General features: G+C 37.0%; 1 protein-coding gene across 1 annotated transcript in view; it reads left to right on the forward strand.

The window, feature by feature from the left end:
* Positions 1-1,490: 1,490 nt before the first annotated feature.
* The window catches only part of LOC124643479 (glutamate decarboxylase), a 50,534-nt gene continuing 25,611 nt past the window's right edge, over positions 1,491-26,413 (forward strand). Inside the window, exons 1-9 of the mRNA XM_047182470.1 lie at positions 1,491-2,034; positions 3,137-3,212; positions 14,174-14,283; positions 14,956-15,082; positions 23,582-23,779; positions 24,254-24,372; positions 24,975-25,115; positions 25,518-25,628; positions 25,862-25,929. Of these exons, the coding sequence (XP_047038426.1) occupies positions 1,969-2,034; positions 3,137-3,212; positions 14,174-14,283; positions 14,956-15,082; positions 23,582-23,779; positions 24,254-24,372; positions 24,975-25,115; positions 25,518-25,628; positions 25,862-25,929 (1,016 nt within the window). The 5' untranslated portion in view covers positions 1,491-1,968. The remainder of the gene's footprint in view (positions 2,035-3,136; positions 3,213-14,173; positions 14,284-14,955; positions 15,083-23,581; positions 23,780-24,253; positions 24,373-24,974; positions 25,116-25,517; positions 25,629-25,861; positions 25,930-26,413) is intronic.

Raw genomic sequence — 26,413 nt, forward strand, 5'->3', positions numbered from 1 at the left:
CGTTAATAAACACCAACACATCCAAACTCCCACATGTATAAAATGAATTAGATATGTTTCAACTTCCACGACCCCGTTTATTATAACCAGCCTACACACGCCGCCCACTAACTGTCAAAGTTAATAATTAACTGTTATATCGTAGTAACATCCCACGTGAACTTAGTTCAACTCATCATCTCCCGAGCCTTTTCCCAACTATGTTGTGGTCGGCTTCCAGTCTAATCTTATACAGCTGTGTACCAGTGCTTTACAAGAAGCGACTGCCTATCTGACCTCCTCAACCCAGTTACCCGGGCAACCCGATACCCCTTGGTTAGACTGGTGTCAGACTTACTGGCTTCTGACTACCCGTAACGACTGCCAAGGTTGTTCAATAACAGCCGGGACCTACAGTTTAACGTGCCATCCGAAACACAGTCATTGGTGTCTAAGAAGTACTTGTAAAGTACATTCAAACTTAGAAAAGTTGCATTGGTACTTGCCTGACGTGGAATCGAACACACACTCATACTTGAGAGGTTGGTTCTTTACCCACTAGGCTGAACAAGTTTCAAACTGTCAAAGTTAATAATTAGCTGTGATATCGTAGTGACATGCCACGTGAAGTTAGTTTAACTCTGAATGAAATAACCCACGCTCTAGTTTGTATTGAACTAGTCGGTAAGTGTGACTCAGCTTGCAATGTGAGGGAATTAATTTCCGCAAATGAATCAAAAGAGATCTTCTGTTTTTGCTTTTTATCCCCAGTTTTGATGCATCACTTCTCAAAAATATTTTTATTTTGTTACATGATCGTACATGTGCATTATATAAATAATGTAATATTTTAAAATATTCAATAGTTTTTTTTTTATATTTAGTGATATTTTATTTGTTAGGATCAATTTTTTATGGTAATGTACTAACCCTATCACATAATATCTTTTTTATTATAACAAAATATGGAACGCTACGAAATAAATATCGGCTGTTGTCAGAAAGAAATTAATTTTAAATCATGTCTTGCTTGCTACGAAGCGCTACGGAGCGCTACGCGCGTAGCACGGTAAGCTACAAGTGCTACGTCGTTTTAGCCGCCGAAAAGAAAGGATTATTATCTGTGTTTACAAATGGCATTGGTTTTGCAAGATAATTCAAACCACATTCATGTACAAATGTTTTATTTATTTTTGAAAAAAAATGGGTTTTTCTTTATAACCAGTCGACTCTTCATTATTTGTTGTCTTCACGTGATTGTAATCAATTTTCAGATATCTGAAAAGGTAATATAGAACACAAAACAATAAAAAATTACCTACACTACCGAAAACCTTCAACAAAGACCTACGCCCCAGCTGACCTGATTTCCAATATTGACCAGCCCCCTCCCCTAGCCGGCCTAAATGTCACCCCCCACGACCTTTCTACCGCGCATGCGTCAACCCCTGAAACCTCGAGCCTCCCCCAGCCAGCCCAGATTTCAGTCTGCCTAAAACCTTCGTAGAAACACCCGTTCTTCAGCATTCAGGCTGAAATTTGCAAATATCAAAAATCTTTCTAACATATATGAGAAATTTCGAATCAGTAATTCTCGATTTGTATTTTAGTAAATACATTTTCGGTTTGAGGCATATCGTTATTTGTTTTTCGACGAAAAATATATCTTACAAGTAGTTTTTTGTGGGAGATCTAGAACAGGTATGTAAATAAGTAATTTTTTTGTAATTTTCTTTTTTTAGTATAGTAGATTTAGTTTATTGTTTCTTTTTTCTAGTTACATCTATCATAACATTTCTTTTCATTCTTCTATAGTCAATTAATATAATTAATTAAAAAAAAAATGCCGTCGGTAATTTCTATACAAGAAAAAAACTTCCTTTCTACCAAAGTTATATATTTTTTTACTCTGGCAACATCGAGTTAAGTGTCAGAATCATTAACGTATTTCTTTCTCTCTGTCCACAGAACATTCTAGAAGTTAGAGTTATGTCAAAGCTGAGTTTGGACGGCTTTTTTTCCTACTGCAAGCAAATAGCAGAACATATACAGTTGGTTCGTTCAATTCTCATCTTTTTAGTCCGCCATCTTGGATTTTGACACACCCTTTTTCGTTTCTTTGTTGCATGGAATATTATTTCTAGAAATCTACCTAAATAGTTAACAACGCATGTTCAAAAAATATGATTTGATTAGTTTAGATATATGAGTATATGATATTTTCCTAGCCGTTTAATTTTTTATCTATTATTACCTAATAGCTTGCAATTTATTTTCAAATCTAGAAATGCTTTCTTAACTTAGAGCTTGCTTAATATAGCGTTGACTGACTTAACTATGAAAATTGCTTGATCAAGGATTTTTTTTCAAATTATTTTTCATTCAATACTAAAGTACTGGCAACATTCTACAAAAAAATATTACTTTATCTACAATCATGTCTCGTAAATTGCCCCATATAAATTGCAAAATGGATTTTATTACAGCACACTGCAAACTTTGCGTCGGCCGATAGTTTCTTTAAGCTCATAATCTGTAAAGATGAATGGTAGTAAGGTGATCTTCACACTGCCCCGCATCACGCTGCATCTTGCGTGTCGACGCATCTACGCGCGTTCCTGCGGGAGTGCAGATCTGCATCATCGTGCGGGTTTTTTGCGCACTCACGCGCGTAGGTGCGTTTAGTAGATTCACGCACGGCGGCTTCCATTTTCAAATATACACGTCACGCCCATTCAAAATCACGCGCGGCAATGCGGGATGCAGTGTGCCATACCTTGCGTCTCGCCCCGCACCTACGCGCGGGGGTGCGTGTTTCTCCGCATGTATGTGCGTGATCCGCATGAACGCGCGTGGATGCATTTTCAGTGTGTTGGACTATGCGTGTTTTCCATACAAACGGAGATATTTCCATACAACGGAAAAAAACGCATCCACGCACTACGCTGCATCATGCGGGGCAGTGTGATAATCGCCTAAGATCAGGTATTTAGCCGGTATCGGACCGACTGAAAATTGCCAACCGTCGGGTCAACTGTCGGTCGACTGTTTAGTCTGCAGTTTTGGGTACTATACTTACCCACTAACACACACATACATATGTATCTTTATGCATATGGTTACATACCTAATAATTTGTGTGTATCGGTGTGTACAGGGCGAGAGAATGGCGTCTTTATCGGGTCAAGGCACGCCCAAGCTGACTTCTTCCGTCGGCAACCTTTACTATGATTGTAAGTACTAAAATAATATTAATATACGGTTAATCTTTACTCTATGTATTAGTATATTAAGTATACTTTAATTTATTTCTAATAATAATGGCACTCAAAGCCGATTTCGGTCACGGCGGTTGTCTTTCTAAAGAGATCAGCCAACTGCGCAGGACATATTATAGTGCACAAGCATTTGCGCAGACACAGGTGCACTCTCTATTCTTTCACTCTCATAGCACGATGGGACGACAATCCGACACTACCGGAGAGAGATTAGAAAAAGTCTGACATTAACGTGCTCTCCGACACACGGGTGTATCAATCACCAACTTCAAGATTGTTTTATGAAAGTTACTTAAAACTTTTAAGCTCAATAAGTTCCATAACGAAGATTAAAATAGTGGTCAAATCGCCAATATGACCAACGGCAAGTATACGGCTGGTTATGGTTTGGTTATCGTTATACGCGCAACTCACCCTTAATTATAAAAATCTGAATTGACATTTTAAACCTGATGACAAATGAATAATTACTGCACATTAACTACATGGAAGTGAACTTAAGTGTATAATTAATTATGATGACAATACAAGCTCGCAGTTAAACAGTGATTAATTGCTACAATGACTTTGTGGTTTCATTTGTATTGTATTGAAAGGGTTAGGTTAATTAACTCTCTGGCTATAAGAGTATGTGTTTAAAACTTTTGGAAGTCGCAATTGCTGAATTGTCTGTGGTTCATAATGTCTCGTGACAAAGTCTGACTAGGTCTGACAATCAGTCTTCCTAAGGTTGACGAGTTTTAATAAGCCGTCGCTATATGTGGCACACTGGTATTCAGCTTCATACGGTAAGACTAGAGGTAGAAGTCGACCTTTACTTATTTGGGAAAAGCTTAGGTAGATAATATAATTACTGAACACGGGACTTCACGAGCATCAAACTCCCTTATTCTTCTTTTATTATTAAGCCTTTATTGCCAACATAAATGTGTACAATTCACTATTAAGTTTTTTAGCATGCAACTAGATGTATTTACATTGTAAGTATTTATTTCATAATCCTATTACTATTCTTAATTTCTCCTATCTGGTTTGGTGTCAGCGTGTCCTTGTGACACATAGGCCTCCTCCAGCTCTTTCCATTTTACTCTTGTGTAAGTTAATCTATGCCATAGTGTACCTGCATTCTTTTTTATGTCATCAGACCAACATTTTCTTTGCCTTCCTCGTTTCCTTTTTGTTTGAAATCTAGGCTTCCATTCGGTAATATCTTTCGTCCATTTATTCCTACTCTCTCTCATCATGTGGCCTGCCCATCTCCACTTATTTTTTTTTAGTTTTGACTACAACATCTTCTAGTCTCGTGATTTGTCTTAAATCTATAGCTCTCTTTCTATCTTTTATGGTGTAACCCAACATACTCCTCTCCATAGCTCTCTGGCACGTGGTCAGTTCTTGGTTTTGTTTCTGTGTGTTGGCCCAGGTCTGGCAACCATAAGTGAGGGTGGGTAATATGCATGTGTTGTACACTTTCCTTTTCATTACATTATTCTTCTTACTCTTCAGCAAATAACCAAACGTTGTAACTACCCTCAACATTAATCCTAACTAATTATTACCTACCAGTTGTTATCAGCCGACCGTCGGAAGGCGTTACTTCCGACACGGGAAACGACTCGGGTTCCGACACGGGTGATGGTGGGTGTCACGTTACGTGATAGGAGGGTAGTTTTGTATGACGTGTACGACAGGAGTTAGATAGTGTCAGATTTATTGACACGGTTTATGATTGTATTTATCTATTTTAAAATTATCTGAGTCTGGGGATGAGAGGTGTGAAGTTAAAAATAATCCTACTTAATGAACATGAATCAATTATCATGATTTACGTAGTCTTCATTGTTACAGAAGAATAATATGCACTATAGTATAGCTATTCTTCCAGACTAATTTTAACTCGATCCTCTCATCCTCTCCATTGGACTATAAAAAGAAATATATATAATCATAAACCAGCTATAGACTATATTATCCTGGTACGTTTAGTTATTCCTGCGAGGAACAATTAATTATTTGATAGATCACATAATAGACTAACAATGGAAGTCAATAAAAGGACGATTTAGATAAAAGTAGTTATTAGGATGAATCGACCTCCTTTGTGAACAAGAAACAACCAAAACTAGGTATAGATTCCAGTAAAAAAAATACTTCCTGACCTTACAAGAGGTAGACATACACGAAAAATAAAAAAAGCAATAAAACAAACAGCTCTTCCCATTTTAAAATACTTGACTGCACAATAACAGAGCGCATCCAAAGCACAAATAATTTGCTGCAAGAATTCATCATTCACGTTTAACCCTCCACTGCTGGCGTCCCCGGATGGGAGCGCTGGTATTTTGTACCACTGTACAGAAATGTATAGAATTACCACTTTGATATGCTGCGAAATTACACTGCTAAGTGGTATTTTATTTTTGAAAATATTTTATATAATAAATAGAGACAATGTTTAAAATTGTTGAAAGGTTTTTAAAATCATATTTTGATTTAACGTATAAACCAAAACCTGCCGCAATTTTAATGTTTTATCGTCAAGAGTACAATCAAATTAATAACGCAGTAGGTCTGTAGTTGGCTACTATTACCATTCGGCTGTTGACAAAACAGTCAATACAAGAGGCTTAATTGTAAATTTCAAAATTTGAGACTAGCTGTAGTCTGTTTTTCGTATAATACTGCAAAGTTACTACCAGCTAATTTTGGAGCTGCAACTAACTACTTGAATTCTTTACAAAAAAGACACTATGCCATATAGTCAAACTGCTTTTTCTCAACTACAAAAATCACACAGCTACATACCAAACTCGTCCGCGGCCCTTCTCGCCCGCGCCATCCCCTCTCGGCCGATTAGTTCCGCGCGCGTGCCTTACATTGTACAACGCGCAGCTGCGGGTTATAGCCGCTAAGAATTTAATTAAAAATCCTCCTGTACGTATGTTTGCTCTGATATATCGCTCGGTGCTTGTAAGTCGGGCCGATGGTGTTGTGATGGGCTTAGGGTTATATTTTGGTTTGGATGTTGGGTAACTCTCTCTTTTGAAAGGGGTTGATAATGTTATCTTGAATGATGTGTTTGTACAGTAAAAGTGGTAAGCCTACACTTTAGTTAGATATCGATGTATATACAAAAAGTCTTTGGATGAATTAAATCTTAAATATTATTATAAAAGCTGAAAAGTTTGCTTGAAAGCATAAGTGTCATGAATTAATGGTCCAATTAGAAATATAAAGTGTTTGCAACGATTACAAAACAAATATTTCAATGTGAAATAGTCAATTTATTAGGGAATGTTAAATGTTGCTTTTATCAGAATGCTCGAAGAAGTTTCTCCGGCAACTATGCCATTTTTAAGAGGAAAACTCATACTCCGTATTGAAATAAAGATTCAACCAGACTATTGCAATATTTCAACGAACAATATTACTCTCCATCAAAAAAATCTCGTCTCCCCTAAAAACAGCAATAAATAGCCCAAACGAATTAAACTAATAAAATTCTAAATTCCCTTTATGACCGCGCCGTCAAACTCTAAGCTCGCCATTTATAATCGGCCGCTGCAGTCTCTTCATCCAGAGAGGTATTAGAAGACTATCCGTAGGGGCACATCAGTTAGGAAAGCCACGGAGGAAGGAATGATAAACGGAGTTGTGAAGGAGGTAGGTCAAGCGCCTTCGTGTAGGTCAAGTAACGTAGAGGCGTGATCAGTTACTAGAAGTAATGGGACAGATAGATATACTCTTTAATATGTACACTAATTAAAATATAAGAAAACTATATTTTAAAGTCGGTGACACAATGTGCGGCCTTAAAAGTGATCTTCGCTAAAAGGTGTCTTGTCAAATTATCACATAATATTAGAGTTTACTGAATCTATATTTACATTTAAAAAAAAAAAACTTAAAACTAGTAAAGATTCTGTTAACGGTTAGTCTTGATTAATTGGTGATTTTATTTTGAAAATAATGAACAAGGTATAAGAAGGTATGTAAGAGTGGAGCTAGTAACGTTCCTCATTCCCCGAACACCCGCATGTTGTCGCGCTACTTTCTTAAGAGATTTTGCGTTATGACATCTCTGCTAGTCATTTTGTTCTCCACGGGCAATAGACTCACTGTAGGGGCCCATCAGTTAGGCAGGCTATAGTTGATAGACTGCGGGATTTGAAGGATTTACCAGACGTAATAGAATATTTTTTGTGTTTATTTTTCTCGCTTTTGTTATGTGGAGTGGGATATTTTAGTTAAAGGTTGGATTTGAGGTGACGTTGAGAAAATATTTTAGAACGATTAGAGTATTTTTTTTTAATGGGGTTAAACAGACATGTTTTTTTTTCTAGAACTGTTGAAAAATATAAGAGAACCACTACGAGCGCTGGGATAAAAAGTAGCCTCTCTCGATGAATGGGCTATCCAACACTTAAACATTAAAGAAAATAACTTTCAGTGTTTGAGAACGCGTCCAAGCAAAACGAGCAAAACTCTACGAAGCTCTATATATTCTTTTGCTTCAAAAAGCTCAATATTTCTAAGAGAAACTAAACCTCTATCAGCCAAATTACAAAAGTTTTTTCTTACACTAAGTACGAATTTAGCATCTATAAAATCCCCAAACTCCACTATATTCGTCTCCATGCTCCTAAAGGCGGTGATCCTCACAAATGAGAGCTTTGCAGTAATACGCCATCATTACTGGGAGGATCACGCTGTCCCGACACGGCGAGTGGACTTAGATAATTTAAACAACTGGAAACGACGTTGAAAGAAAGAAAAAAAAAATATTCACATAAAACATACAGACACAAGATAGCAGAAAAAGAAAAGGAAATAAATAATAGTACATACAAAAAAGGTTCAAACTAACAGGTGTACAGAGGATGGTCTTAAAATTTTAAAATTACCCATTTACTTTCCACCACTACATACGGTATGCAATTTGATTTAGTTAGTACAAATCACAGCCGGGACCTACTAATTGAACGTGCTTTCCGAAACAAGCAACGCGTCATGTTTACATTTGTGTGCTTAATACTGACTTATGTGATTGAAAATGCTTATCTACATAAGTGTGAGATCATTTAAATTTCTTGCGTTGTTCACCTCCCGTTTTTGTCTGACTTTTCCGAGAGAGTTTTTATAGCGGTCCCTCCTTTTGTTTTTGGCTGACTTTTTCGACAGTGCTTATGTCGGTTCCGGCTATTTAAATGGTCTAAGCCCTCGTACCGGTATTTACTGCTCGCGAGCGGCGGAGGGTTGGAGGACTAATTGAAATAACACACATTGTTCAGGAAACAATGAGTTTGTGAAAATGAGTTCTTGATTTATTTTGAGAAGGCTTTTTTTTGGCTTTGTGTTGCGTTATATTTATTTGTTTTTTTTTTTGTATATAGGCTAATTTAAGCTACTGAGACTTCTAACTGAAGAAGAGCTTAGTCAATGAAAAGGAAATTCAAAGTGTATCAAGTTATATACATAGATATTTACAACACAAAAAAACTATCCTAGTAAAACAATTAAAAAAAAAATACACTATATCTAAAAGGCGTCAAAAAATTCATCCCCATCGCTGTCAACTGGGAGCGTACCCAAGAGGCTGGCAGCATTACCTCGTTGGATCGCCATGCTGATCCTTTGTCCGAGGTAGTGTATCAAGTATCTTAAAAAAATAATGTTATACATAGTGATTGCCTATATTTTTTTTTAATTTCAAGACAGGTTTTAAGTGGCTTAGTAAGCAATCGTCTATAAAATCTAACCGTAGTTTTAAATATACTTAGACAAAATCCGTCTTACCACAAAAACTTTTAAACGTCAGTTTATGCCTTGTCTAAAAAAATGTCAAATTATGACGTTGACATATGGTTCATTTTGCAGCCAAAATTTTATTAGACAAGTGTAAAACAGGGTTTAAAGTTTTTGTAGTAAGGCCCAATGTATTTAAGAAAATAAACTATGTATATGACTTATTTGACTAACTTATACATTTGTCAATACAAGTTCATAATAAATACACTGCTGCCCTTTTCCCAACAATTCCCTCTCAAAACGCGAAAACCTTTTAACTAAAGGGCAGCTTACTAGACAGACAGACAGGCGCCCAGAAACTGTACAATCACCGACAATCGGCTTATGACGTCGACAACATGAGTTCACACCAATCTTCGCGACTGTACCTATCCATACACTTCACATAACCCTTGTTACAAGGGAATAAAGTTGAAAATTGAACAACACAGAGTACAAGATAAAGTTGTTAGTGAATAACATCTGGAATGCGTTGTAATGCTTTGCAAATACTATTGAGAGTGTTAAAACTGTTTGCTGAACCCCTTTCACACAAAACCATACTCTAACCTCCACTATATACGGCTCAAATTCCCTTACAACTTACCAACACGTTTTCCCAAAATTATGACAAGGGGATATGGACTTTAAGTGTAAGGAGGTAAGGTTTAGATTGCCTTGTATCGGTTTAAGGGTAGGTTTTCCCCGAAAGTGACATGAGTAGCTCTTAATATATAGTCGGTTAAAATGATAAGGGATGAAGCGATGTCTGGGGGTGCGCTAGTGTTGGGGAATTTCACTGTGGATGATAGGATTAGTTCGAAGAGTAGGAGTTTTATGGAGTATCTATATTTGTATGGAAAAGTTCAAGTCATATAAAAAAATATCAAAAAATTAATAGTATTTTGAATATTTTTCTGAAATTCTAAGATACCCAGTATTTTGAGTAGGCACTTTAAAATCTCAATATGTAGGCATAAGAGCGCGTCTGGACGGGCACATTGCAACATTGCAAGGAGTTGTACACATATTGCAACAAATACATAGCTTTCTTTGCCAATACTGCAGTCACAAATTGCACAAAAATGTAGCCTCTATAAACGCTTCTTAAAGGAATAAACTGCTGCTTAAAATAAAGATTTAAACTGAGTTTTTAAGGCAAACATAAACGTCCGTTTTTCTTAAAACAAGTGTTTACTTTGAAAATTGAACATAATTTATAGTAAAACGTTGTTTTAAGAAAACTGTCGTTTATGTTTTCGGTGACGTTGGGCCTAAATATATAACTTGCGTATCTTTTACCATTCAATATATTCGTATATTTCATTCATTTAAGTGCTTCGTCAACCGTCGTCTTATCATCTGAACTTCTTCATATCTCGAAAGCTAAGATACACCATTAGAACCAGATTATCAGAGTGTTAATCCTCTAGTTCCCACCATCATCGAGGGTCTGTCAGAGCGCGTGCGTTTGACAGCACTCGAACATTGTCCAGCGATGCGATATGCAGGGGGTAGCTAAGTGCTGTGACAGAGTATGGAGTTATGGCAGTATACATGGGAAGTGTTACTAAGCTGTCTATTGCTAAGAGTGGGTAAAAATGTTAACACACATTAAGTATAGTTCGGCCATTCAGAGAATGCGTTCCTGACACGTCGCGATTGAACTGACGACGTAATAACATTCATTGATTATTGATATAATAATGTTGTTTTAATGCTCCTCAATTGTTAAAACGGTAAACAACCAGCAAAAATATTTTTATCGTAACTGCAACGCCATTGCAAAGTTACGTCGTCAGTTCAATCGCGACGTGTCAGGAACGCATTCTCTGAATGGCCGAACTATAGTAAGGTTAACCCCACACTCAGAGACATTTAATGACCACTTAAGTTACTCCTTAGTGACACATTCTGATAGAAAATCGTCACTAAGGAACGGCTTAAGTAACCATTAATGGTCTTACTACAAAAACTTAAACATGTGTCAAACACTTGTCTAAAAAAAGTGTGGCTGCGAAATGGACCTTATTTCAACGTAATAATCTGTCATTTTTTTAGATAAGTGTTAAACTTACGTTTAATTTTTTTTGTGGTATGACGTTAAATGTTTCTAGTGTGTCCATTATTGTCATAACTAACTTCAATCCATTAAGTTTACCATTAAGTAAATTATTTCAATAGATGTTATCTGTTTTAAAGTATACAGTTTTCGTCTATGATTTGACTAGATTCTATCCGACTAAAAAGTAGCTTATGGCATTCACCGGTACATAAGCAGTAAGGTAATTCCAGCAATATGCGCTTTCAGTACATACATACAGATTCTTTACCTTTATAATATTCAGTTTTAAATTCTAGACTAAAATCACTGCTGCTTAGTATTCTTGATCCATTTTAAACTAAGTAGCCTTTTTTCTATCGATAGCAACCTGTACAATTATTATCTTTACCTACTTAAATCAAAACTGTCCAATAATAATTCGTTTATTTAAAGACAACAGAAAGGTCCACTTGGTTAGTAACAAAATAAATACTTAAAAACTATGTTAGTAGGGAACACACAAAGATAAAAAAAAACAATGTTTAGCTTCGCCTAACTAACACCTGCATAAAATGCTTGATGATAGGCGAATCAAATTTATCCACTAACATCCTCAGAATGCCATTGGAACTAGACCGCGATCTCTCCAACAAAGATGCCGTTTTCCTTCTCACCATCGCGAAGAAATCGTGAACACGCGCTTCAGCGAACATGCTAGAGGCACTACAAAACCGCGGCAGTCCCAAAAGCATTCTGAAGCTGTTATTATATTGAACTCTTAGAGTGTCCAATGTTTTCATGGAGTAACTGGTCCACAGGCTGCTTGTGTAGAAAGTTTGGCAATAAGCCTTAAACAACGTGATCTTAACCTCCTTACTACTACACTACTACTACTAAACACTACTAATAAATTCTAATACCAGTCTAACCTATTTCGCAAAAAATTAAAACACACAAACAAACATCTTTCATTCTTCACATTTCCTAACAACAATAACAAGAGATTCCTAATTATTGCCGCATGCGTGCCCGACTCGTGCATCGAACCTGTTACTCGCACGTGCTACCCTCGGTGAGGGCGCTCTGATTAAAAAGTCAGCGCTTTTAATATCTGCCCTCCAGTGTCCAGGAATGTGCAACTGTGGGCTGTGGGGTGACTATGATGTTGATGGTTTTTTGGGACGTTTGTGTTATTGTTAAAAATGACAAAAAAATGTTAAAAATGTAAAATATATCAATACATAATTTATTGTTATAGAACAAAGTTCTCTATAAAGTATGTCAGTTTGGTATCGGTGAACTGAAAACTCGTTTTTATTACCCGGCTGCCAAGAAGGATTTTGTTTTATTGTGGTTTTATCACGATAGATATGCCATATATCTTAAAATTTGTATCAATTGAAAAAACAAATCTGATCTCATGAAGTCTGAAACTGATAAATAAACTCTCTCAGGCTTTTATTATATTCAATATTTTGTTACAAGGTCAATAACAAGGAAAATCCCTGAAAATGCGAACTAACTGGACACCACAAAAAATTCGCGTCATATTGTACTCCGAGCCCAGATGTGTTTGATTTATTCAACCATCCCACAACCCACCCCACATCTTATTCAAATCTAAACCATATTAGCACACAATAAAGTCTATTTTCAAATAAACACAACACCAAAACATCTGAGCATCATTTCTCTAACAATACCTTACATTTTGATTTTCAATAAGAACTTACAAACTTATACTTGCGGCTGCGACAATCAACTCTCGACTTTATATTCATACTTAGTCTTATACTTTAAGGTTGAATATAGGTCGTTTGGAGTGTAAATAAAAGTTGGTAAATACATGTATTGTAGTAGACAGTTACAAACTTATACTTGCGGTTGCGACAATCAACTCTCAACTTTATATTCATACTTTGGCTTAAGCATTAAGGTTGTGTATAGAAAGTTGGAGGTGTAAATAAAAGTTGGTAAATATATGTATTGTAGGAGACAGTTACAAACTTACATTTGCGGCTGCGAAAACGTATTCTCGATCTCTCATCCATACTTTGTCTTAAGCATTAAGGTTGAATATGAAATAAGAAAGGTGTAAATAAAAGTTGATAAATATTTGTATTGTAGTAGACACTATTGTCAGCTGATCAGTCAAGTTTTTGTCTTCAATGAAGGATTGCTTGCCCTTTTGACTTGATACGGAATTAAAAATAAGGAATGTGTTGTTAGGATTTTCTTTTCTGTTTGGAAAGAAAACACTTCCGATTTTGTGAGGTACAGGAAGGTTTAATTTTTCTGAATGTTAAGCAAATTATTATTTAATGTTAAGAAAGTTGGACGCAATTAATGGTATGGAAAAAGATTTCTGGTTCGATTGTCGCATTTGGTTGTTTCCCAAGGATTTAAAATCATATTGTTTTAAAGGTTAAATGTATAAGCGCTTTTTCAGTTACAATACAATGGTAGCCCTAAAAATTCCTCCCTAGTGCTATGGCTACTGCAGCCTAGTTATATGGCTATATATTCTTTATAGAAAATTGTATAAAAAACAAGGTCCAAGGTCATCGACATAGCCCACCGAATCAGCAAGCTGAAGTGGCAGTGGGCTGGCCATATTAGCCGAAGAACCGATAACCGTTGGGGTAAACGAGTTCTAGAGTGGAGACCACGCCTCGGCAAACGTAGTGTAGGACGTCCTCAGGCACGGTGGAGTGATGACTTGCGCAAGACGGCTGGCAGGAGCTGGATGCGAGAAGCCGAAAATAGATCTCAGTGGCGTGCATTTTTAGAGGCCTATGTCCAGCAGTGGACTGCGATAGGCTGATGATGATGATGATGATGTATAAAAAACGGATTTGAGAAAGATCTGAAACTTAGGCATAAACGTACATGTCGTATATATCGCAATTACGGGAGATTAATTGGATTTTCAATACATTTAATACCACATTAAAGTTACCGTGTTATGTTATCACCAGCCTGTTTATCATCCCACCACTGGGCACAGGAATAATCTTATATCGTGTTATGTATAAGCTCTTTTTCCTACATTACCACCAACTCACTCTAACAATATTTCCGTCAGCGATCCTGCCGTACCGCGAGGACGCGCAGGCGCAGACGCGGGAGTTCCTCTCGCGCGTCGTGGACGTCCTACTGGACTTCGTGCACCAGGTCAACGATAGGAATGAGAAGGTATGTAGCTTCTACTGTCCATCATCTCCCGAGCCTTTTCCCAACTATGTTGGGGTCGGCTTCCAGTCTAACCGGATGTAGCTGAGTACCAGTGCTTTACAAGGAGCGACTGCCTATCTGATCTCCTCCACCCAGTTACCCAGGCAACCCAATACCCCTTGGTTAGACTGGTGTCAGACTTACTGGCTTCTGACTACCCGTAACGACTGCCAAGGATGTTCAATGACAGCCAGCAACTGTCCGCTATGTTTTGGGTTAGGAATGTTGAATTATGGAATAAAAGTGAAAACTTAGGTACGTACGTAAATAACGACTTGAATGGTTCCATTAAACTATCCAAAACATCAAATCCGTATTTCACTAGTGGATTAAAAACTACCTTGATAGCCTTGAAAGCCTTTAAAAACCGCCAGTATACCTAGCTTGAGTTCCAACTAGCGATCTATTTCAGTAAAAATGCTTTATTTCTGATGGTCACTTCTAAAGGTACCTCCTACATGATGATGCGTCCTATGTTAGTGAAAATCTTTGAATTCACTTCGGATCGCTTCGCATTCGTGTTCAATTTGAACCACGCAATATTTAACCCATCAAACTGGACAGTTCCAACGATAAGCGCTTTAAAACTCTTGATAGTAGCATAGATACTAATTTGTATGTCTCCTCCTCTAGATCTTGGAGTTCAAGATGCCGGAGGAGATGAACAAGATGCTGGACTTCCAGCTGCACGACGAGCCGCTGCCGCTCAAGCAGCTGCTCGAGGACTGCAAGGTGGCGCTCAAGCATCAAGTCAAGACTGGTAAGTTGACCTTCTACTGTACAGTGTACAAAATTGATAACTATTTATTTCCACCTTATAAAAAGTACCAGCTTTTGCGCCATTCATTCACCGTCCCGAACAAAGTTAGTGGACTAAACCTATTTCTAAAGCCGGTGCTTCTTAAACCACGTTTTTTAATTAGGTGACATAAGACGTAGTCTGAAGTTAGAAAATCTGACAACTATGGTTAAGTCATATACGCAGCCGCTCCAAGTGACAGAGAGGAATGAAGTGGAAAACATATTATGCCGACCAAAAATAAAATTGGGAACAGGGCAGGATGAATAAAATACTTGAACTTAGTTTCATCTATCATATATACAGTTAGGTAAGCCAATTCCTGCATATGTTCGGAAAGGTTAAGCTATGTACAATATTATAAACAAGACAACATTTCAGCATTAAAAATCCCAAATTCCTTTCTAAATTCTCACCCTTCATCTCTACTGCATCTCTAGTTTAAGAATGCAATTATCCACAAGCACAGCGCATTGTGCTCCACCGAGCGCGAGTATGAGCCATCATTCCGATACATTTCGTCAAGTAATTGAATTGTTTGCCGAGGGTTCGGCGGAGATCGGGGGCGGTCGGGGATGTTCGAGTGGCTTGGTTGAAGTGTGTAGTTCAGTGGGTAATTGCGGATTTTTAAGATTGTGGTAGAAATATTAGTTGAGTAGAGTAGTGTATAATCTATACATATAATAAAATGATAGGAAAGTCAAAACTGTACATTGAAACTTTTTTTTAAAAGAATACTTGGGGGGTGATCCATAATCGATTCTGAACCCAAATATGTAGTTTCTAGAATTTTTGTCTGTATGTCTGTTTGTCTGTATGTTTGTGCCGGATAAACTCAAAAAATACTGCATGGATTTAAATCAAATTTTGCATGACTATTACCTGGGGGCCGGTTCAACACATAGGCTATATATTATTACGCTATCACCTACGGGGGTTGAGCAATGAACGATTAAATAAACGAAAATTCTATATTGCCCACGCAGACGAAGTCGCGGGCAACAGCTAGTTTATACATAAGTTGTTTAAAGGCTAATATGCGGGTAGGAAAAAGACGGAATTTCCATGTGATCTCAATTTGCTGTGGAGTTTGCTCCACCATTTCTTCTTGCCAGCAAGAATACATAGAAAGTGACGTTTTGAGGAATGTCTTTGCAAATTTGAGCTTCAAAACGTGCTGATTTTCAATTTCAGCCTACTTTGTACAAAAGACATTTTATCTTTATTTAATCAATCTTTTAAAATATTTATTATTCTTATATGAGTGGCTATATGGATTCGAAGTTGCACATTAAAACTGATTGGCAAATTGAGAAGAAATCAATGAACAGACATAAAGAAACACATTTTTAACAAACATAAAACTTTGTCGTTAAAAAAAAAACAAATAACATTCCTAACATGCTTCCCAGTATATTTCTACCCTATACCAATAATTACAGGCAGCAGCAGTCCACAATGCGGGTAGGGGGGCAATCATTCCGATACATTTGCGGACCTAATTGAATTGTTTGTGAAGTAGGTGTAGGTGAAGTCGGGTAGATTCGGAAATTGATCGGGATAAGTGCAGTTTTGTCATTGAGAGTTCGAAAGAGGATTTTTTTACTCAAAATAAACCGCCAGAATTATATTTACTTAATCAAAATTTGTTGTTTTGGAATCTTGCTGGCCCTAATTAAGTATGTTTTTTTTTTGTGAAAATTGATTATCACGTCAGAATTATTGACCACTAGACATAAGGTACAATTTGAATTGCCTTTACCGAAGGAGCTTTATAAAATGGAGGAACTTTAGTGGAGGCAACTATCAACTTTTTGAAAGGTTTCTGTATGGCAAAGATGCTATGAGCGCACAATCACATTCACACAAATATAAAAAAAGCTAGTTGCAATCTAGTTGCTTTAGTAAAAAGTAACTGAAGATAGTTTCAAAGTTAGCAATCGCAAATTCAGATTCAGATTTATCAAGACATAGTTTAATATTAAAAACTTTCATTCTTCCAATGCAAATCACTCAAAACAATCAAACACTCTACAACTGTCAGCGTTCGTGGACACACATCAAACGCCGCCGCCCTCGCATCACGCGCTCGGCCGAGCGTGAGACGCGCGTCTCGTGGCTCCACGGATGTGCTCTATAGTAGACAGTTCAAGCGAGGAATTACGTAGGATGAAGAGTTTTGAAACAATGGAAGAGTAGTTTTTTTTTGAAGAGTAGAATGGGTTGGGAGATGAAGGAGTAAGATTTTTAATTTTTCTTGTTTGAGTGTTAAAACTTACGTATTTACAAAAGTGATTTATAACAGTCATATTTTTTCTAAGGTATATTTTAGTAATTATTTCTTTATTTTATAAATATTTCAGTATTTGAAATATAGCTTCAAAAAGTTCTTCCTCGACGAAGTTAAATAATAGGTAAATTTTAAGTACAAACACACTTCACCAGAATTGGTTATATTCCAGAAAAATGTAAGATTCAAGAAATCTAACATTCTTCTGTATATAATTCGGAGTGTTAAAATAGGTGTAAATTCTTTAGATTCACTCGAAAGAGATAACGTTACTCATTCCCCAAGAACCCTCAATCAAAAACTAATAAATTCGACAAACCTTTTAAAACAAATTCCCCCGCAAGACTTATAAGCTTACCCACTAAGTCTGTAAAATTTAAAGTGTAGGCAAAAGCCATAAAAACAATAAATATAGCGTCTAACTACCGGCCCGGGGTGCATGCGGGGCCCGGGCTCCATGCGGGGCCCCGCTAATATCACGCAAATCATTGGATTAGACCACGCTGGGGGTATGGTGACCATGCTGTTGGGAATTACTGGGAGTTTTTTTTATGTCATGGACTAACACACTAATCTGTCCGGTTTTGAGCGGACATCTGTGGCTTGTCCTATCTTTCTATCTGTGGATTTGTTTGCTAACTAGAGTTATAATTTTGACGTTAACCACATACAAGTGAGTAATGACAAAAGCTCATTTTGACATATGAAATTTAAAAGATAGGATATTATCTTGCCATAAGCCCATACAAGTTACCTACGTCTAATTTTTATCAGTTAGACATCTACAGTTAAATAGGCTTTTTCGACTGTGAAAGGTCGACAGAAATACTTCGGCATAATAATAATATTTCCAATCTCGTCTTTAAAATATGTAATTTATTTTAATCACAATCCCTGTGTGCTAAGCAATTACCACAACAATGAAATCTATATTCTACTTACAAGGTGAATTTTACCTCAGTAAATCGTTATCAGATATTTTCATTATTTATACTTAAATATCCTTCAAAAATATAACAATCGCCGTTACCCTACCATCCCCCACGTTCTCGTATTAACATAGTTTGATGGATCATCTCCCGTTGTTGAATCGAGATTAGATCCAACGTTATGGATTGATTTTATGGAGTCTGTGAGTGCGCCGGATAATAGCCGGATTTGTGAGAGGTTTGAAGGGTACGTCTTAAGTTTGAGTGGGATTTGCGGTAGGTTTTTTTAAGAATAGATAGTTTTTTTTAAAGATTGTGGCAGTTTTCTTATATGTTTTTTAATAACTACAAACACCCGAATTGATAATTTCCTGTTTGGGGAAGTTGGTTAGAAAACCACTTAATTAGAGAGTGTTATATAACAGAATCAATTTTTTTACATCTAAAACTAATATTAAGAATCAATATATATGTTTAAGTAAATACTTGAACGAATATTTAAATTATTATTTTGCTGTAATCTTATCTAAATAGGTACCTTAACTAATTACCTTAAGTAATTCAATAATTCTATGCAATTTTTAATTTAAAAGCTAAGTAAATCTTAGTTTACAATTCATAAACCTTCATATCAATTCTCAAATTACAAAATTCATAACCACGCACGTAACACAAAAAATTGTCAACAATAGCCCTGATTGCGGTCGCAACCACCCTAAACCGGCGCAAACCAGATTAAACCGGATACATCCGAATTAATCCGAATATTACTAGTGAATGGTCTCGTCAGTGCTCACGTGCTGCAAATTGAGTTATTTGAGAAGTCCTCGCATACTGAGTGGCTTGTGGACACCCTAGTGGTGTCATACTTTAATTACTGACTTATTGTTGGCATTTTATTAAATGTACTCCGAGTAAGCGGTGGATTTGAATTATATTTGCGTTTGTAACGTTGTACAGTCAGATATAAAAGAACATGTTCTCACTAGTAAGCTACACGTTACATATATCTAAAATTAAGTAAATGAACATGAAATCAGAAAATTGTACGAAGCATACCTTTGATAAATATATAGATTGGTTGGTAATTAAAATATTTAAATAAATACTACCGATATTAGTACAATACATCGACATAGGCACTGTTCAGATTCTGCGGAGATTTGCGTCAATTTTTTTGGTGACGGTGCAATATACATATTTAGCCCAGCCTGTCTATCATAATATTCATCGTAAAGTTTGCGCATTTAACTGGGTACGCGTACTCAGCTGCATCCAGTTAGACTGGAACCCTACCTCAACATAGTTGAGAAAAGGCAAAACAGACGCGGACACAGTTAATTTCACATCTACAATATTCCCAAAAATAACATTGTGCCTACAAAATAGAATCTAACCGACTGCGACCCCTAAGAACTCCAATAGATATTAATATGCCAAAAGGAATTGAACAGTAATCCAGGCTCAGCCGCCAGATGGGGCTACTGTCAGGGGCCCGCGTCATGGGCCCGTGTCAGGTGGGGCCCGCCAATCTCAGGGGGAGGGTAGTTAATGTGGCTATGCGGGTTTTGTTTTAGATTTAGTTAAATGGCCAGGAAAATTAATTGTGACAGGTTAGGTATTAAAAAGACGGCGTAGGTTTAGTTAGGAGTATGCTATTTTTGAAATAATTCGTGAGCAAATAACTAAACTTTCCATTAAAAATAATGTAAGTATTGGTGCTCATTTGTCAATTGGAAATAAGACTGGTAAGTACATAATTAAGTTACACAAAATTCCAAACTTTTATCTTTTTAAATCGTCTCAGTTTTCGGAGTGCTTAAATAATAAAAAAAACCTTCGTATTGAGAATTTGGTTAAAAACAACAAACAAATAGAGAGCTAGAACAAGCTTATTCTTTCTCAGCATTTTATTTTTAGCAATCTTTCTCTAACCTATAACAGACGCTGAGCCTTCTTTATTTTTTTCTCTAAAACAATTTCGTAAGTTTGAATTGGATAAGCCAATAATTAGACAGAATGTTAACAGAATTTACTCACTTTTTATAGTAGCTATAACAACCAATATTTCACTCAACCACCTCTCTTACCCAACATAACGAAATTAATTTAACATTTCCCTAGCTAATCCCGCCCTACACTACTTTAATCCCACTTTTAAAATTCCACCACATGATCCAAAATCAGTTTTAAAACAATCCCCGACCCCTAGACTTAATCCCTGGGGGTGGAACAGTGTTTACTTCGGCCCCCGCAGCTGTGGGCCGTGATAAACGCTCCCCCGGGGGCACTAATCTATTCACACTTTTAAATGTTAGAAGAGTTTGGTTTTTTAAGGGATGTCAGTTGTTTAAAGATTGATATATTACCAAATATATCGGGCGTGCCGTACCTAATCACATTATATTAATTACGTTAATATACTGATTAATATATGTCGATTAGCACAAAGAAGAAAATGAAATACGTAAAAAAAAAAACTAAGTAAATATAATAAACGTAAATACAATAGGGAGTCGCTGATGTGGGCCGAAAGTCGCCAATATTAAAGTGGAACTGGGCCGGACACGTCAGCCGAATGCATCCAGAAAGATGGGCCACTATCGTCGCTCAGTGGACACCTCAGGATGGACACCGCAGGCGGGGTAGGCCCCGGAAGAGATGGCGTGACGACCTTGACGCCTATTGTCGAGACTGGTGGGCTCGGTCGAAAGATCGAGAAGTGTGGAAGCAAGATGGGGAGGCCTTTGCCCAGCAGTGGGACAGTATGGGCTAAAAATAAAAATAATAATATAATAAAAATGTGCGAAAATTAGAACACCTTATAAGAGTCAGTCATTACAAACAACGGAAATTCTCCCTTGAAAACTGACAGCTGTCAACTGATCAAAACATTCGATACTCCTAACTTTATCTCTGCTTTACACATGATGTTGTAAATTAAGAACACGAAAAATGACTCCTGTGGCTAAGCCATTGAGTGGATTCGGTTACTTTTTTTACAATTCGCCATAGAATATCACAAAGTATAAGTATGAGATAGGATTTAATGTGATTAGGTACGACACACCCGATGTATCTTAGCTTAGTACATTTTTGTCACTCATCAACAGTTTATCTCTAAATACAATACACAAAGATCTGACAACACATCCCGCCCTCCAGTTTCCCGCCACAAATCAATAGAGTGTCACAGATAACACAACAATGTCGGCTTATCATTTCAATATGCTTTGTACAAACTACACAACAGATGTAATCAGAAGTTTAACTTTCATTTGCAGTATCGTTTTGGGAGCTATCTTAGATTTTTCTAATCTATACTATTATTATAAAGAGGAAGACTTTGTATTTTTGTTTGTAATGGGTAAACTCAAAAACTACTAGACCGATTTCATACATTTTTCGCCATTTTATACATTATCTGCGAGAAATACAGGCTATATATTTTCCCGGTACGGGCAGTAGTTCCCACGGGACGCGGGTGAAACAGTGGAAAAACTGATAGTTTTAAAATATAATGAACAATAAAGGGAACTATAAAGGGAGAAATATTACATTAATTCCTTACCTACTATTTACCATCTCCTTTTTACCACCATTACGCATTTAAAATCATTATATCGCTGTAACACATATTACCTATTACTTTTTATAGACTCACATTAGCCATAAATATTTCTTCAAAAAAATCCTTTTAAATATCTATTACTGGATAAAATCTCTTCAGTCTATCATCACTCCCCGCTTTCCCAAGAGGCCGGTACGCTACCATTTATATTTTTTATCTATGGCCCGTGGGGATGTCACAAAAAATATGTGTTTCTGATAAACAGTGCTAGGGGACCAAAGAGTTCTTATCTCGCATTTTGTGGTCTATGGAAGCTGTCAGAAACAACTTTTTATAGGGTATATTGAATTACTTGTAGGTATTGTGTTTTATGAGTGTTCAATATTAAAATGTTGTGGGAAAATAACTGTACTTTTGCTATCTGCTTTATTGAAATACTTTAACATTATCTACAGCTTATTATGAGGTGCATTGGATAAATCATTGACAGAGTTATTAATTAAATGAACGAACATTATTCTTTCTTTTTTGCTCATGTTGTGAGGAAGATGATGAGTATGAATGTGGACGGATATAGTGGAAGAGGAAGACCAAAGAAACGATGGATGGATTGTGTGAAAGTAGATATGGTAAGAAAGAATGTTACTTGTGAGATGACGGCAGATAGAAGAGTATGGAAGGAGAAAACATGCTGCGCCGACTCCAAATAAAATTGGGATAAGGGCAGGAGGATGCATTTACAAACAGGAAAAAAAAAACAACTACTTAAAAAAACAAGAAGAAGAAAAGACGTAAAATTTCGTTGCGTTTGCAACGAAAACAAAGCAAGGATGCTAAACAAATACCTATTTGTAGGACACACTTGAGTACCGCCACTACAGTTCAGCTTTTCACGAAAATGAATATATTTATTTCCAAAAACAAAATAAAAACAATTTTCCTCCTTTATCAAACCACATTAATTCAAAAAAAATGCTCAGGAACTGTCATTTTCACAATATCAAAGGTAAATCCGAAATTCAATGGGGTCCCGGAGTTGACCGCATCCGGCAACTGAGCGGTAATATCGCGCGATGTAATGACGTGTGGTATTGCTTCCGAATCGGATAGCTGCCGGACCGGGGAATAAGGATGTTTTTGTTCGTGATATGTTCACGTAATGTAATGAAAGAAAAGAAAGAAAGAAATTATAATTTGTATAATAATAAGTAATAATGATTTTGTTTTGTTTAGCTAGTTATAAAACGTGCCAAGATTACGAAAACCAAATCTAAATACAACTTAATACAACAAATAAACACGGATGTAGGTACTTTTACTACAGCAGATACTAGAAAAGGCTAGGCAGATGATGAGTATAGTAAAAACATGTAAAACTTGAGTCAAACACGATGTATGTATAATAGTTAAAGATGGGTCACACAAGTTCTTCAAAATCACGATATAAGCTTAAACTAATACATAGTTGACGTATTTTATAGTTGCCAGATTTCTTGTATTTAATTTACTTGTTTTTATTTTATTTGACAAACAGCAGATTATTACACTTTTATAAAACACACGTTACATGAAAGCCATGTAACACCCTTCATGTTCAAGAATTTCCTAGTTTTCTAACATCTGGTTAGGCTAGGCCAACGATGATACTTACATACCCCCTTTTCCCACAGGTCACCCCCACTTCTTCAACCAGCTTTCCTGTGGTCTGGACATCATCTCCCTCGCAGGCGAGTGGCTGACAGCCGCCGCTAACACCAATATGTTCACGTACGAGATCGCGCCCGTCTTCATCCTCATGGAGAATGTCGTGCTGGAGAAGATGAGGAGCATGATTGGGTGGAAGACTGGGGACTCTATATTGGCTCCTGGTAAGTTTTTTTAGCCCGAGAAGTCGCAATAACGGTGTTATGGAACATATGTTTTGAGGAGTTTGAATCGGGGATAGAAAAATGTTTGCAAAATGAAAAAATACTCTAAAAGTATCTGCTATTATGTAGTCTGTAAATGAGAAGAATTGAAGTCACAATTGCTTGAAAAAATGATAGTTAAACAACTAAAAAAAATACGCTTTAGCATGCATTAAAATTTTTGGATTAATTGGATTTGTAATGACGTTTCTTAACTAGTAATGTATTGTCATCAGAACTCAGAGCGTGTGCAAAATTTCATCCTAATTGAAGACTGGAAAGTGGGTCAAATTAAGATTCCAAGATTTTCTTACATACATAGTTACAAGCAAATATAAATAAGCATGTTAAAAAGAACCAATATCCATCCAAAGAAGGGATGTATACTAACGATTATCTTTCTGACTGTTCTCACACATCCTGGTCTTCCACCAGGTGGATCCATCTCGAACCTGTACGCATTCCTGGCGGCGCGCCACCACAAGTTCCCGCAATACAAGGAGAAGGGGCTCTCCAGCATCCCCGGACACCTCGTCATGTTCACCTCCGATCAGGTCAGTAGACAAAATATGAGAAATTACGAAAAATCTTACCGTGTCCTAAAATTTTTACACTCGAACCAAAAAATAAATATTTACGCAATTTAGTAATGATAAATATGCATGTATTGTACATAGATCTCCTCGATCATTTTATAAAACGATCACGCTACATGGCAATCCGATATGGATTAGGTTTTTACGTTTTTTTAAAAATCAACCAGGACACCTATTCTATTAACCTGCGACATTTAATGTGTGTGTACAATTTGTAAATAAATAAATGATCGAGAAAGTGAGTAAATCCACGAAATGTATGCTAGACCATAGACACTTCTCCACTGCTACTGTTAGGGTACGTCCTGTGTGGGAGAATCAACGTGAATACGATGAAAAGCAATTCGAAGCGAATCAAATACATAAGCGATGTAATGCGCATATATATTACGTATGCCACTTCAAATTAAATCAATTGTTTGTTGTTTTCGCGCAGAGCCGTTTTGCGTTCGCGTTTAAATTACTGACATAAGACACACCGTTATTGACATGTATATCGGTAAACGTAGCTTATTCTACCTTCACTTTGGACCAAATACCCACCATTTTTCTTCTCCCAGTGCCACTACTCAGTGAAATCCTGCGCGTCAGTGTGTGGCCTGGGCACGGACTACTGCATCTGCGTGCCGTCGGACGAGCGCGGGCGCATGATCCCCGCTGAGCTCGAGCGACTCGTCAAGTACCATAAGGATAGGGGCAATGTAAGTATCTTTGTATTGGTGAGATTCTTAAATAATTGATCGTGTGAAAAGGCTGCAGTCTTTTGGGTATTTTAGAAATGTTTGCTCGCAATTTGTAACTCCTTTCTAGTACGAGTGGACCAGAAGAAACATTTGTGTGTGTCCTATTGCCACACAGTGGAGTATATGATTAACAAAAGACTTTCAAGGACACTGCCAAATCAATTTCTCCAACAAGAACCACAACGTCTATTTCTGTATTATATCCACATCCTTATACTTTCAGTAACATCTATTGTAACTCTAACCATGCCCTCTGCATCGTACCGTTCTTTTGTGAACATCAACTCATCCTCCGAGCCTTTTTCCCAACGAAAACGTCAACTATGTCCACAATAATTCTAATCACCTCTGGTGTATCAGGTGCCGTTCTTCGTGAACGCGACGTCGGGCACGACGGTGCTGGGCGCGTTCGACCCGCTCGAGGACATCGCCGACATCTGCCAGAAATACGATATGTGGATGCACGTCGATGTGAGTCTTATTGTTAACCGACTTTACAAAAAGGAGGTTCTCAATTCGCATGTTAGGTGTATGATAAAAATCTTGCAATTGGCTGGGAATGGTCGCCAAAGAAACAAAAAGTTGGCTTATGGTTGCTGTTTTGTGAAAAATTCGCCATCGAAAAATGTGAAATATGGTTAAATCCTGATCAGTGATTTGCACAAACATGTGTGCTTCTATAAAAATAATTGACTTTTGTACAGGCTGCATGGGGAGGTGGTCTGCTGTTCTCTAAGAAGTACCGACACCCGCGTCTCACTGGCGTCGAGAGGTAAGACATTATTTTAACAACTTTTTTATGTATATTCAAATTATTCAATATACACTGAGATTATGGAATTGAAAGCAAAAGAGAGGACAGACAAAGAGCATAACTGAAGACAAAAAAAATAAAGTCAAATGTTTTTATTTTAAATAGACCTTTGCAGGCTCTTATGATGGCAGGCACTAGTTGCACGGTTCCAAAAAGTTCTAAAATCTAACGTTAATCCCAAAAATACTAATTATAGAATCAGGAGGCAAATTGCGGCAATCCGTGACACTATACATTGCAAAATATTTAACTAAAATACACCCAACACAAATTCAAAGACCTCCAAAGCCTATTAATCGCGCTTACACTACCCACCTAATTGATATCCTATACTCTATACAAAATCCCCAGAAACAAGCCCACTGCCTTATTATCCCGTATTAATCCTTACGCCATTAACGTCCATCAATCATGAGCGCTCGACGCTAAATGCCGGCGCTGT

The sequence above is a fragment of the Helicoverpa zea genome, chromosome 27 (assembly GCF_022581195.2).
Source record: "Helicoverpa zea isolate HzStark_Cry1AcR chromosome 27, ilHelZeax1.1, whole genome shotgun sequence".
Taxonomy (NCBI): Eukaryota; Metazoa; Arthropoda; class Insecta; order Lepidoptera; family Noctuidae; genus Helicoverpa; species Helicoverpa zea.